General features: G+C 37.7%; 1 protein-coding gene across 1 annotated transcript in view; it reads right to left on the reverse strand.

The window, feature by feature from the left end:
* Positions 1-2,518: 2,518 nt before the first annotated feature.
* Positions 2,519-14,457, reverse strand: part of grik3 (glutamate ionotropic receptor kainate type subunit 3) — a 121,290-nt gene continuing 109,351 nt past the window's right edge. Inside the window, exons 13-16 of the mRNA XM_088084275.1 lie at positions 11,138-11,355; positions 7,516-7,741; positions 7,028-7,278; positions 2,519-6,246 (exon numbers count right to left, since the gene is read on the reverse strand). Coding sequence (XP_087940401.1) covers positions 5,881-6,246; positions 7,028-7,278; positions 7,516-7,741; positions 11,138-11,355 — 1,061 coding nt within the window. The 3' untranslated portion in view covers positions 2,519-5,880. The remainder of the gene's footprint in view (positions 6,247-7,027; positions 7,279-7,515; positions 7,742-11,137; positions 11,356-14,457) is intronic.

A 14,457-nucleotide genomic window follows, 5' to 3' on the forward strand; every position in this document is an offset into this window, starting at 1 on the left:
CCTACTTTCGGAGATTTCTATCTACATTATTGCACCAGCAGTCCTGCTCAGAGAATTCAAGCTCAACATCTAGCTAATCTTTTAAAGCATGTGCACAAAGTAGCTCGTAGTGTTGTATCAGTCTACAAAATTCTGTTTTATGTTCCATGAGTCTCCCATAGACGTCTTGACTTCTCTTTATCTACCGTTGCCTCGCTCATTATTTGTTCCCCCTTTTATTTCTATCTCATGTAACTCCTGCATTGTCTTTCCACGCTCATATCTTATTACCAACTATACCTCTTTCTTCACTTTGTCATTAACTCTTTGTTTTTCTCCCATCACTCTCTCTATAGCTCTCAAATCTTCTTGGATATTATCTTCAAAATACTCCCCCATTCTCCCTGCCTTCTCTCCAATTCTCACCCCATCTTTTTTCATTTCGCCCCACTGCTCCAGCTCACTCCACCACTCATGTCCTTTCACATCTCTCTCTTCATCTGGCTGGCTCCCATCCTCCCTCAGCCTCCCTCTCTCTCTTTTACATACTCCTGATGCGCTCCTGCTGGCCCCAGTCTGTCCGAAGGGATTAATTGATAGTGAGAGATAATAAATCTTCCCATTAGGCGCAAGGCCCCTGCCCATCGCTCATTATGCGCCCGCTGCTCCTCAACGCCATGGCCTGGGGTTTCCCCTGCTTTTTTAACACGCACGTCTGCCATTCCAATGCCAGCAAGGTTAATCTCTGCCTGTTGCTGTCGATTGGCCACCTCACGTCACAACACATTCTCTTTCATGCATGAACACCATTTGAAGCTTTGCTCCTTTTTCCCTTTCTGGTTATGCAATAAAAGCAGTCCCACCATGCAGCTGCTGTTGCATGCAACATGACACATACTGTTTGTGGTTGTGGAGTAGAAATTAAAAAAAAAAAACAACAACAACAAAAAAAAATGCAAAAAAAATCCCAGCCTAACATAGTGTAGTTTTGCTTTTTTTCTTATTTAGTATTAGACATTATATATATATGTGATATGGGGAAGGTTTAACGGTACTGAATAGTTATTTCTACCATGAGACACTTTTGACAGATCTTAAGATGTTCAGTCTTCAAAGGTTCCTCTGTTTCCTATTTGTTAGTTACCCAATGTTTATCATGCTACCTATCTATATGATTTTTTTGTATATTCTATTTTATTGGAGGAAATATAGCATTATCTTTTTTTGCTGAAATAAATAAATAAATAAATAATGACTGAGGCAAAATACACTATATTGATTGATTAGTTTATTTAAGTGTCATGCACTTAATTGTGCCCAGCCCACATGGCTTTATAAGACAATGACACTATAAGTATATCATGTCTCTTATAAAAGGTGTGTCGCTAATTCCACTATTTACGTTACAATGTTTATGTGTCCCCTTAGGTTGACTTTCAGTCACATGATGCTTCCTGGACGTGCATAATCTCAAAAGTGAAAATCCTTAAATGCTGGACATTTAATATTTGGATCATCACAATATTTGACTTGGAATAATCTGTTGACCAAACTTAAGCCAGACTTGTTTTATAGAAAAAAACATCTTGCAAAATATTCACCACATGCTCATGTTCATCTCACTTGATGAAAAATACTGTTTAAAATTTCTTGAAAATTGACTGTTTGCAAATGAAAAAAATATATAAGTCACATATACATATTTGCCTGCACAAGAACATCTGTAAAATGCATACATTTTCCCATTTGACATATAGCAAAACAGCCAGCAAAGTACATTTTGAAAATCTGTCAAGTATTTCTCCAACACATTTGCTTGCTCTAATTGTTCACTCTACTTTTGATGTTTGTTTGTCATATCTTCTTTCATTTTACATAGTGCTATGATCCCCACTGAGTTCATCTAAAATCTAATCTAATCTAAAGTAATTTAATCTAATAATGTTGCCAGCAATTTGAAAAAAGAAAAAAAAATACTGAAATACTGAAAATATACTTAAAACTGAGTTGGTGTCAATAATTTATTTCGTGTAAAAATGTCTAAATTGTAAAAATATTTTTGTATATTAATTAAATTACACCAAAGTACAAGTACACTAAATAGGCTTAGTGGCAAGGAGCTCTTTATTGTAAAACTTATGAGTTAAAAGTAAATATGAATGAAGTTAAAGGTCTAGTGTGTAGGATTTAGTGGGGACTTCTCCCAGCAGTGGCTGACCCGAAAATGGAAATGGCCCTATCTAGAGCTAGTGTTGGGTTTATCTGGTCTAAGAAACACTCTAAGTAACAAAAGCACAATTCTTGTGTTTAGCTGATAATAAACTAATGGAGACGTGGCTAAGAATATTAAATTGTCCGAAATCCTACACAGTCAACCTTTAAATGTAACCGTTATCTTGAATGAGTTGATTCTAGGTTGATATTGTCCAGATAAAAGGGACACACATTTAATTTCTCCATGCTAATTCCATGTTTCGCTACATATATCCAGCATGGTAACACAGCATCAGTCACTCAGTAGCTCAACAGGAGATATGAATAGTTTGTATTTTTTTATTTAAAACTTCATATAACCCATACAGCAAACTGTACAATTGAATTATTCACAATGTGTTAAAAAGAAAATAATTCAATAGCTTTTCTATAATATTTTGTTGAATTCCCCCATGTTTTACTCAGATGTCAGTTATTCTAATATTCTCTTAACACATACAGTTACTAGGAAAACAAAATTGTGTTTTTTTTTCTCCCTTTTTTTTTTTACAAAACCTTACAAAAACTATATTCATAGAAATTCTGCATGTCCACAAAGAAAACCCTGGTTGGCACCAACATATTCATCGTATTGTTCGAGAGGTTTTCTGCCAAATGATAGAAGCTGTGCAACTCAAAAGAAAGGTATACATAAAAAGGCATACCATTGTGACTGCTGGAAAATCAAAACTCATATCACACACTGCTAATGGAACACAGGTTATGTAGCTTACATTTTGCATTACTTTTCTCTCACATGTCATACAATTTTGTGTAAAATGACATTATTATTCACATTAATTTATAAAAAAGATGTATATATTCAGTAACCAAACTGACTGAATCAGCCAAATCAGAGACCCTGTTGTAATTCCAACTAATTTTGATTATGATAAAATTCTCAATTTTTTCACATATTACACAGGTGAAATACAAGCAAACTTGAGTCTTTGAATCACCTGCATGGGAAGCTACAGTACACATGAGGGTAACAGTAATATTGTATAACCACGCATCAGCAGTGGCCATACTTAAGACCAGATCTTAATCGGGATTTCGGGAGCAGTAAAGGTCCAGTTACACAAGATAATTCCTGTTATTCCCTAAATTTTTGGGGAAGCTCAACTTTTCCATTTCATGTCCACCTTACAGAAATATATCAGCTATCATAAAAGAAGATTTACACACAGTTTCCCATCTGGATGATAGTAATCCAATATACCATAATATAATGCATTTCCATTAAATAAATAAACAAGGTTTGGGGCTACGGAACTTGGGCAAAGTGAGGAAGTAGGTTAAGTGACCTCTCTAATGAAATAAATAGCATCTATAACATATCTGACTGCGAACAGAATTAATTTATAACAGTATAAATTTAGCAAAATACATTTTCTCCTGCTGATCTTATCTACATACTCTACTTTGCAGAAGGGAATCGATAGACAATTATACAGTGAATCTCTACCAAACCAATGCTAAGTTTTACAGATTGGAGTTTTCTTGAATCATAGATAGTTACGATTTTTTTTTATCTCACCGTAACGACATCGTAAACCTCACAGAGGTTTGTTGTTCGTTCGGCTCCCAGGTGACAGCAGTTCACAGACTCCTCGAATCTTTCTACGCATGACATTTGCTGAAGATATACACTTACTCAAAAGGCGTTACAGTCAACATGATCACACAAAATCATCTGTCTTTTGTCTATTCACCTCACTGTCTTTCAGCATGTTCACACACTACACATATGGTTTGACTTTGTCCACACCAGGTAATTAAACAGAAAGAGCTTGTGACTTTCAAGTCTGAGATAACCTTCAAAAGCTGTTTACATTTAAATCCAAACCCTCGCTCAGTCCTCATAACGCTCATCATGCAAAACAACCAGATTTCCACCTCTTGATCACACCTGGAAAATGAATAACTGTTCCAACATGTGGTCAGAAGTACTCAGGACATTCAGTGGTCCAGCATGTAGTTGAATGGATACATCACAATTAAATGCACTCAAAAAATGGTTTTCAGGTCACAGTCTCAATGTCCAACCCCGTCCGTACATATACATGTGTATCGGTATGTTTTTGTATAAACATTGAAGTACAGACATGCTACCATTTCATCAAAGTTGAGCACAAACTCTTGAATTTGATTCATATAATTGCTATAATTGCTCAATACTTCTGTGGTTATCCCTTTAAGAATCACAAAGGACTTACATTTTAACGAAAAAAAAAAGATCCATGAGGAAATCTGTCTGTTTTTTTTCCCCATCATCACTCTTATTCAATGATTGTTTTACATTACAGTCTTGATACTTTTGATGTGAGGTGGTTTGCAAAACCAGCATTTATGGTCATACAACAGTGCCAATTACAGTTTACTTTGGATACATATTACACTGCATGGTTGGAAAAAAACTGTTTTGGCAATTAGGCCCCTTATGGGCCTAATTTAAACAACTCCAATTTACTTTGCATTAAATGCAAGTTTAGTGTGAAGTCTTAAAAGCTAAGTGAGCAGGAACTGTATCTAGGGCTGGGTATCATTTAAAAAAATTGCGATACCAGTACTAATACCAGTACCCTTAGTGATACTGATTATCAATAGAATACTTCATTCAATACCCGTAATGTGAATGGAATATAGCCATACATTGGGACATTTTGTGAAGACTTCTGTGAAGTCAAACACACCACAGTTGACTCTGGAGACGGCAGCAACAGAAAGTTTGCTTATTCTGTGAGAAATCACAATAGTCCCAGATCAGAACTCCAGAAAAAAGGGATCAAAAGCAGATATTTTTAGACAGGAGATATTTTGATACTTCTTGGTACTGTTTTTTTTTTTTTTTCTTTTCTGTGGATACCTTAAAAGGACTGATACCCAGCCCTTACAGTATCTAGTTCTGTTGACTGGTCTGTTCTTTGGCAATCAATATTTTAACTGATTAAAATTAAATCATGCAAAAAAGATCCCTTTGACATAAAATGTACTTCAGCTCAACTCAGTCTTCACATTAATTATTAATTGCTTCGTGGTGACATTACAGTTAATTTCACATGACAACTTACCAAACTTATATGTACTGGTGAAGAGTTGTGTCTCTCTATGGGTCTCCATCAACAACAATATTGAAGACACTGAAACAGACTTCTCACAGATGATCATGTGTACCTGTGAACCATGCTCTCAAGAGATCCTGTGTCATATCCTGTGGATCATGACTCAGAGATAACCATTCAAGCCCAGACAACATGTTTGAGGTAACATTATTTTCTGCCATCAAAGGCCATTCGGGAGTTTGTGTGAATTAACAGGATAAGGGTAAGAAATCAATATCATACTTTGATGCCTGACAAAATGATGATCTATGAAAACTGCTCTTCTCTGGTCTCCATGCATATCTGCCATTTATTGCCATTCTTAAAAGAGCTTCTCTTCTTGCCTCGGTTCGTATTTTCCCAAAAAATTCTCAGTCCTTTTACTGTTTGAGGATTCCTTGAACAATGTGTATTTCCTTGTGTTTTTGTGTTGCGCACGTAAACATCAGACTTGAAACTGATTTTTTAGGTATACTGTTTTCCCAGAACCTCCCCCAAATATTTCTTTGACCTCTTGTGGTTTGGAGTACAGTGGTGAATGTTGTCATACCTGTGTGGCTGATGCTGCCATTTTGAGTTGCCCGTGTTTTGTTAGTGTCCCCATGTCACTGTGGTTAATGGTGAATCTGGTGATCCCGTCTATGCCATTGTCTCTAGTCTCTGGCATCGCCCCTGACACGTTGCTCAGGAGGTTCTTGCCCTGGGGGGAGCACATTGTCACGGGAACACGGGAGTCATCCCAGTGCTGCAGCTCATGTTGTCCTTTCCTGGGAGTCGTCGGTCGTTGTAGGCGTGCATGTTGATCACTGCATCCGTCTTCACCATGACTGGAGGCTGAGGCTTGTGTTTCACCCGCCTCTCGCAGGTGAACGACAGTCTGATCTCGTCCACCATGGCACTGCACAAAGACCTCTGGGCGAAAAGGGAGGATGCGGGGAGGGGAGCAAGAAGGAGAAGAGGGGAAAGGGACGGGGGGGTAAATGCCTTAGCTTTAAATTCTTCTGACAGCAGAGAGTGTCGACAGTCTAAAGAGCACAATACACATTCAAACATCCATGTCATGTTACTGCTGGTGTGTGTGTGTGTGTGTGTGTGTGTGTGTGTGTGTGTGTGTGTGTGTGTGCGCGCCCGTGGCTGTCAACAATGTCAAATCGCACCACCACCACATGTAGCCTGCACACGGTTCATTATTGCTGCTGTGTCAGAGGGAGTGAACAAGTATGGTGCATGAGCATGCGTGCAACTACTCAGTTAGCATGACTCAACTTAGTGATTTACAACAGTAAAAGGGTTCATGCTATTCTGACATCTCCAATGACTAATAATGGATTAATTCTCTATGCTCCAATTTGCAATTATGCCTGTTAAAATAAGTAAATGTTGTGGTGTTATGGCCCAAGTATTCCTAGGGATTAGCCAAAGGCATGCAAATCCTTTTATAACGTGTTTGAATTAAAAGCCATGAATAGAGCATGGCTTTGGTTTAGAGGCTATGTGTGGAATAAGTATCATAACAAAATAGGCATGGTTAGCAACTTCTTTGCAAATATTGAGGGTGAAATGAACTGAAATTGTAGCGGAGTGTAATTAAATTAATGTTAGATTAATTTTCCATCCATCCAATCCACAGAGTAAAGCTCAAATTCAGAAAATAACACACTCTGAATGTGATATATTATGGGGACACATACCTGCTCACGCTCTGCAGTCTTCCTTAGCTTGTAGATGAATTCAGCAATCGCCACAAAAACAGACAGCACTAGGCCAGATGCCAGCACAATGAATATACCACCCAGGTTCTGGATACCCATGGGGCCTGTCTCGTGACGCTCTTCATCCAAGCAGCTGCTCCCACTCCACCACTTCTCCTTCAGCATGTGTAGGCGCCCATCCTCCAAGATGCTTAGGATTGCTATGGTGATTTTGTCCCTGTACGGGGAGCCTGGAAGCAACATAAGGCCTGTTTTACTTTGGAAGAAACGCCAGCTGGATTCTGTGATAATAAGGTTCATAAACACGTTGTGGCATACTGTCTGACTAGTAGCTTAAAAAAAAAAACCCACGTCTTATGCTGCTGTCTAAAATGCAGTCCCTCACTCTCATCATAAGGCAAGACACTACGCATAAAAAGGAGAATTTTTTATTATCCGGTTGTCTCAAATGTATTGGCAGGTCTTACCGAGGGGAGTGCCGATGCCATAGCCTTTGCTGTCGATGATCCCTCCCACCTGTGTCAGGTTACAGTTCCTCCTAGTAATGTAATCGATAGTCGTGGACTCCATAATGAGGGCATAGTCTGACTTCAGCACCCTCTGAATCCCATCCTCAATAGACTTCACCAGTGATGTGCTTGGCTTGCTGCTCATAAAGGCCCACATCTTCTCAAAAGTAGAAACCTTGGATTTCTGTAAGGGATGGAAAGAGACAGTTTTTAAAAAGTGCCTTTGAACCTCATTTGAACAATCTCCCTTGCTGCAGGTGAGGAAAAAGTGTTTGAAAAATATACAATGCTATTACCACTAAAAAACGGTTGAGCTTGAACAAAATTACTTTCAAACATTACAGCTCTAGGTGGTGAATCTAAAAATACTGCTAACCATGAAATCTGGTTGCTCCGTCTGTAGCCCTGAGAACTTTACACCTGTGGGGATTTATTTTTTGAATGCTTGAATAGAAAAGATGACACATATAGTATTTGTCCATTTACCGCATTTAAGAATACCGAATCTAGCCAGTGACCACATAGATTTATATGATTACTCCTACAGATCTCCATCGTCACAGGATTAAAAGAGAGTAAATTGAAGCTTTGCGCACATCTATTCTCATAAGTGCTACTGAAGCAGCAATAATAGAATGCCTTTCCATTAGTCTTGCATCAGCCTATGTGGTATTTCATGCAATTTTTCACACGAGGTCACGTTTATGCCATGTCTAATCCTAGATAATTACTGTCTAAAGACTGTAAGCCATTTCAAATTGTGAAAGATGCTATTATAAGAAACCTTCCATTATGTGTAACTACATTAGAAACACAGTCCTGGTTGCTTAAAACTGAGATATGATAGGCTGATATTAAAACTTAAAAGTACCAATTATGATGTACAGCAAGTGTTGCCAAGTTGGCATCTTTGTCAATAGATCTAGTGATGTTTTTTTCTTTTTACCACCCAGATGAGTAGATGAGGTCAGAAATAAAAATGCACCATATGGTGACTTTGTGCAGCTTTGGTTGGCATTGCAGCAGTGTTATTCAAGATAAAGAAAGTTTCCCCAAGAGACCTCTTCTCTCCACGAAGAGTGCAAAATGGCATTCTGTACAACTGCCAATTTCCTTCAACCTTTAAACAGTAGGTGAAAGCTGCTTCCTTGGAAACAGCTGACGTTCTCACGTGCGTCCTTCAGTGCTCTCCATACAGTGTGCAATTTAACAAAACATTGGCTCCTTCATAAGGGGGCTTTCAGCTGACGTGAGAACCTCCTGGCCAGCACTGGCTGTAAACTATAGGGTCATTACTGTAGTAGAATTGTTTCCAGAGGATAGTTACGCAAATGCATATCAATCCATAGTTACGTGAAGACATTTATAAATGAGTAAAAGAATCTTTACATGCGTACTGAGAATTGTGAATGTGCACAAGAATCTGTAACTGTGTATTCTGAGTCTCCGTGTGCATAATCAGAATGTAAGAAAAAAAGACTCCAAATTTGTATCAGACTTGCAAGTGTGTTGAGATATATGAAGGTGTAAACAAATATATAAATGTGTACACAGATCTGTAAAAGTGAAGAGAAATCTGCAAACATGTAAAAAGATGATGCAATCTGTGAATTTGAAGTAAAATCTGTAAATGTGTAAATAAATCTTTAAATTTAGCATTTAGAGATTATTTTACACGTATACAAATCTTATTTTGCACACATTGATTGATAAACAGTTACACAACTCTCCACACACATTTACAGATAGTTTTGCTACAACAGTGTCACCATAAACATAACCTTATTGTGTTTGTTTTAACAGTTTCTTTATGTCATTGTAATATCAAGTAACGCAGGAGATAATGTCAGAGAACCTGGTCAGCCATCAGTAAACATTTGTTTGCTGGTGAATTAATCCATATATCTATTATAAGTTTGATTGTTGTGTATTATATATAATTATACTTAATTAATTATAATTAATTATATTTATAACTACAGTATAATGTTTTTTAATTGCAGTAAGTGGCAAACAAGGAGAAATTTCTGCAACCATGCAGTGTCTTGTGGAGGTGATGGAAGAAGTGAATTATATCAGAAATGGTTAACAAATTGAAACAAATGCCACAGAATCCAACAAGTGAAATATTTTTCATTATAGATTTTGCCGCAATCCACAACCACAACTTTAACTTCTCAACTAATATATGAATACCCCTCCATCTGGTGGCTAGTTATTTGACTAGAGAGACTTTTCTCTAGCTACATCTATTAACATGTTCATCTAGATTTAGGAGCAAAAAACGCAGACAGTTTTTCAAAGGAACATAAGTCTGGGACCAGATCCATTCAGTTACATACATCTGCAAAGCCTTTATCTACTCCCCGGTCTCCTCAGTATTTATCATGCTTCTCTGCCTCATTGAATCGACATCATTAGGCCTTTCTGTAAGTGCAAGGGGGAGCAGAGGGTACTTGAGCCATGCAACTCTGATGAGGTAATTAAACACCTGTTTCTCCTTCTATTTATGATGCTACAATCACAACTACGATTTATCAAAGTGTACAGAAGGATCTAAAATAACTTTTGTTTTCATGGCTATTTAGAAGAGTGGAGGGTTGATTTCTTTGTAAAGGGTCAATGAGTTGAGCTGGATCCAGGTGCACTAATTATGACAAGACTTTTTATATTCATGGAGTATAAAGAGTAAGCAATCTGACAGTATTGAGATTTGTAGAAATTACAAGACTGCTCGTGTTTTAAACTGTCATGATAAGAAAAAAAACTGAACCCAATTACATAATTAAAGCTGGGGGATCCAGCATACAAACCATTCAGCAGATTCAACAACGAGGCATACAGTGTTTACGAGCTCCACTACAAATTTTCAGGGGCATAAAAACTAGGGCACATAGATGCCCTGGAAGAATCTTTCTTTTTCACTTTAGTGCTATTGAATGTCATAAACTTATGGACTGCCTTCAATAGAAATGTGCAGTGTTTTCATTTTCTTACTCGGAGAAACTGTAACTCTGTTACATGTGTTATTCAGCACCAGTGTAGCAGCAGCATCTAAAGCAAAGCTCAAAATAATAAAATAAAGTCAAAGACCCTGCAGGCATGCTGAAACTTTGGAATAAAAAAATCATTATGGAGGAACACATCAAACAGTGTAGAGAAGTGGAGAAGCTGAAGAATTTGCCTTTGCTGTGGGAATTAAGATCTAACTGGAAATATAAATATATATATGAAGAGAGAGAGAGAGATTCTTTTCCTTTTGAAACATGGGCCTACTGTATAGAGAATAAGATTTTTGACAGTGAATTTAAAAAGTCATGATTCAACATCTTGCCTCAGTTTTTAACATGCATGTACAACATTCGTATTACTGTGCATGTTTGCACTTTGCATGCCTCAACTACAGTGTGACTGTTTTTACACGTTAAATGAAATCCATCCAGTGTCAATATTGTGACTGACATATTTCATTCTATACCTGCATAGTACCTTCAGTGGTTGATCAAACCTTTTTGAATATAAAACGTAATATTAATAAAATACCTTGACCCAATCATAATCATTGTGTTTATGCACATACCTTGAAGAAAGTCATGGTTGCGCCATCTTTGACCACACCGTACTCAATCTTAGTCTGCTTAGCGATGTCATCGGCTGAGTCCACGGGCGAGTCCATTCTCTCCACGGTGAGAAAAGCTGCTAAATTAGCTGTGTAGGATGATATGATGATCAGCGTGAAGAACCACCAGATTCCACCGATGATCCTGGTCGACAGCGCTTTGGGCATCAGTTCTGAGCCTGTACGCGACACAAAGTGAGAGACTATTAAGCAGTTATCTAGATAAAACTGTACCTGCCAACCCTGTAACCAAATTAAACAAATGCAGAAACATGATGGCTTGGGTTTTTTGTTAATTAGCCTGCAAATGTTTTTGGCAGCGCCTCTGGTGTTGATCAAGGCGCTGTCAGTGAGGAAACAGAAATTGAAGCCAGTTTGGCAGTTTAGCCAAACTCTAAGCTAAGAATTGAGAATGGGCAGATCAGACCAGTTTAACTGTGTGTTCCTGCGGCTTCTACATTAGGTACAAAAGCCTTTCTCAGCTCATGTAAGCCTTTAGAGTTGACAACGCTTAAACCAACTCGCTGTGTACTCAATCACACAGCAGACATCATCATCATCATCATTCCATGTTGCAGTCTAGAAGTCTTTGAAGTCTAACTTACAACAATAACTAAATGTCTTTTAATTAATCCTATGTATCAAAAGGCTTTAAATAGGGATTTAAAAAAAAAAAACTATGCCTTTATTGGATTTCATTATTTCTAGTATTTCTAGAACAATTGAGTAGGGTATGTGCTACATTTGCATAAAAGAGATTTCTTGCACAATTCAAACATTTTTTATTAGGATTAATTCCAACTGTTCCCTGTAACAGTGGGCTGCACGATATGAGGAAAGTATGCAATAATTTTGTGGAATATTGCTATAACAATATTACTTGCAATAAATAAAAATATTAAAGTACATTTGGTTCTGCGTCTCTGCTGCTTTTAGTATACTGGTAAAACTGCAATAAACTACTTTTTGATATAAAAAAATGAAAGGAAATTATCATCAACATTTTTTATTACATATTTCTATTTTATTTTTTTACTGGTAGCTTAGAGTTGAAACATGTCGAACTTAAAGTAAAATGCTGTTTTGTCACCCATTTTTTACTCAGCCATCACACACACATCACATTTATCACAGTGGAGGAGGAGCGGGACAAATAGAGTACAACAAAAACCAAACATCAAATCTAACATGTAAAGTGCTGACTACAACAAATAGAGCAACAATAGAGGAGAAATATGTTACTTTGGGATATATAAATGAATATATGTTTCCTCTCCCACTAAATCTCATGAACCCACATAAGTAAACTAGTACTTGGCATTTGAGGGGGATTGTCACTACTTTACTTTTATGTAGCTCATGAAATTAACTGGATGTGCACATTCAAATATTTTGCAAATGAATCATCACATTCTATCTATTTTTTTTTTTTAACGGAGAAGAATCACTATAAAGTGCATAGGAAGACTGACAGCACACTTCGGCATCAGCCTTGACTTTGAGCGGTCCTCTGCTGAGTAATACTATGTTTACAATGGCTCACTGACTGGTGTTAAAGTTACTTTATATCTCATCTCTGACAACCTTTAAAATACCCTTGTGCTTTGTGCACTCTGTTACTTTAGTGAGAAGATTTATGAGGGCAATTCTAAAGAGTAACAAGCCCACAGAAGGAGGGCAGGGTGGTCAGCTCTTTAACCTCCTCTACCAAATTTGATTGGATTTGTCCTTTGTGGTTTGACAAAGACTCTACATGGTTACAAACAAGGTAAGACAGTAGCATCCCTTAATTCACTATGACTTCACAGAGGGAAGATCCAGATGCATTCTCTGGTTGCACTAAAAATGAAGTGGAGCAACGGGTAACTCAATTGAATTCCACACTATAAAGTGCTGTTGTCAGCAGGGAGCAGTATATAGCGCTGCATCAGAGCACTAATAAATACAAAAAGCACATCAGTCATATGGTGCCAGGGAAATAAAACGGTGTCAATATGCCATACATTTCCTTGAGGAAGGACTCATATCTTGTAAACCAAGAAAATATAAATGTTCTTTCAGGGAAGACGATGCTGATACTATTTCAGTAACCAAAACATCACATCTATCTCCGTGACTGCTGCACTGCTCATTCACATGAATGCTGTAAATAGTTGCAAATAGACTATGCATACTATTACAAAACACTGAAGTGCAAGTATCACTGTGGGGTTTTTGTTGTGGCAAAAGACATTTTTAGTTCTGTGACCAGATTCAGAAATTTACTAATCAAAAATAACAATGCCTTATTAAACCATATCATATGAATTAAAATTGGCAGTTCACCCCAAATTAAAGAAATTAAAAAAATTCATATTTCTTCTCTTACCGGCAGTGTTTCTTATCAATCCAGATTTGTTTTGTTGTGAGTTGCCAAGTGTTGGAGATATCAGTTGGAGAGTTGTCTGCCTTCTGTCCAATACAATGAAGCGAGATGGCACTTGGCTTGTGGTGCTCAAAGCACCAAAAAAATAAATAGAAAAACTCAACAGCAACATCTTTTTCCGCTAATCATGACCCGGTTACTCAAGATGATCCACAGACCTTATTGTGAGCAGTTTCATGTAGAAACTATTTTCCTTCTAGCAAACTACAACTGCCAACCACATCACCACACAAAAAGAAGTGCTCCACTTAGCTAGCTAACGTTAGCTGCCGGGGAATCGTTTATCAGGGCATCAATGTTTAGATCTCAGGCTGTCAAAACCACTTGCCCTTTGTCATTAAGTAGATGCCAATTTCCACTGAGCAGTGATACGGTAAGCAAGTTCTCTAGTTTCATTATATTCGAGAGAAGTCAAGTCAGTTTTATTTATAAAGCCCATTATCACAAAACACAGTTTGCCTCAGAGGTCTTTACAGCATACGATATCCCTCTGCTCTTAGACCCCCACATCGCCTAAGGAAAAACTCCCCAAAAAGAACCCCTGAAATGGGGGGGGAAAATGGAAGAAACCTCAGGAAGAGCGGGAGAGGATGATGAGGGATCCCACTTCCAGGACGGACAGACGTGCGGTAGATGTCGTAAATAACAGTTGAATTACAATAATGACAAAAAGGAAAAAGAAAGAGAGAGGGGAAGGCAGACATCTCTTCGGCCGATGACTCCAACACTCGGTCACTCACACCAAAACAATCTAGACTGATAAACAGCAATACAGGTATAGAGGAAAAATATGCATGTTTTATTTTGGGGTTAAATGCCCCCTTAAGATGAACAAACAAAACATGCAAAAGTAGCT

This window comes from Plectropomus leopardus, chromosome 11 (genome assembly GCF_026936395.1).
Source record: "Plectropomus leopardus strain MGB_pleo_1.0 chromosome 11, ASM2693639v1, whole genome shotgun sequence".
Classification (NCBI taxonomy): Eukaryota; Metazoa; Chordata; class Actinopteri; order Perciformes; family Serranidae; genus Plectropomus; species Plectropomus leopardus.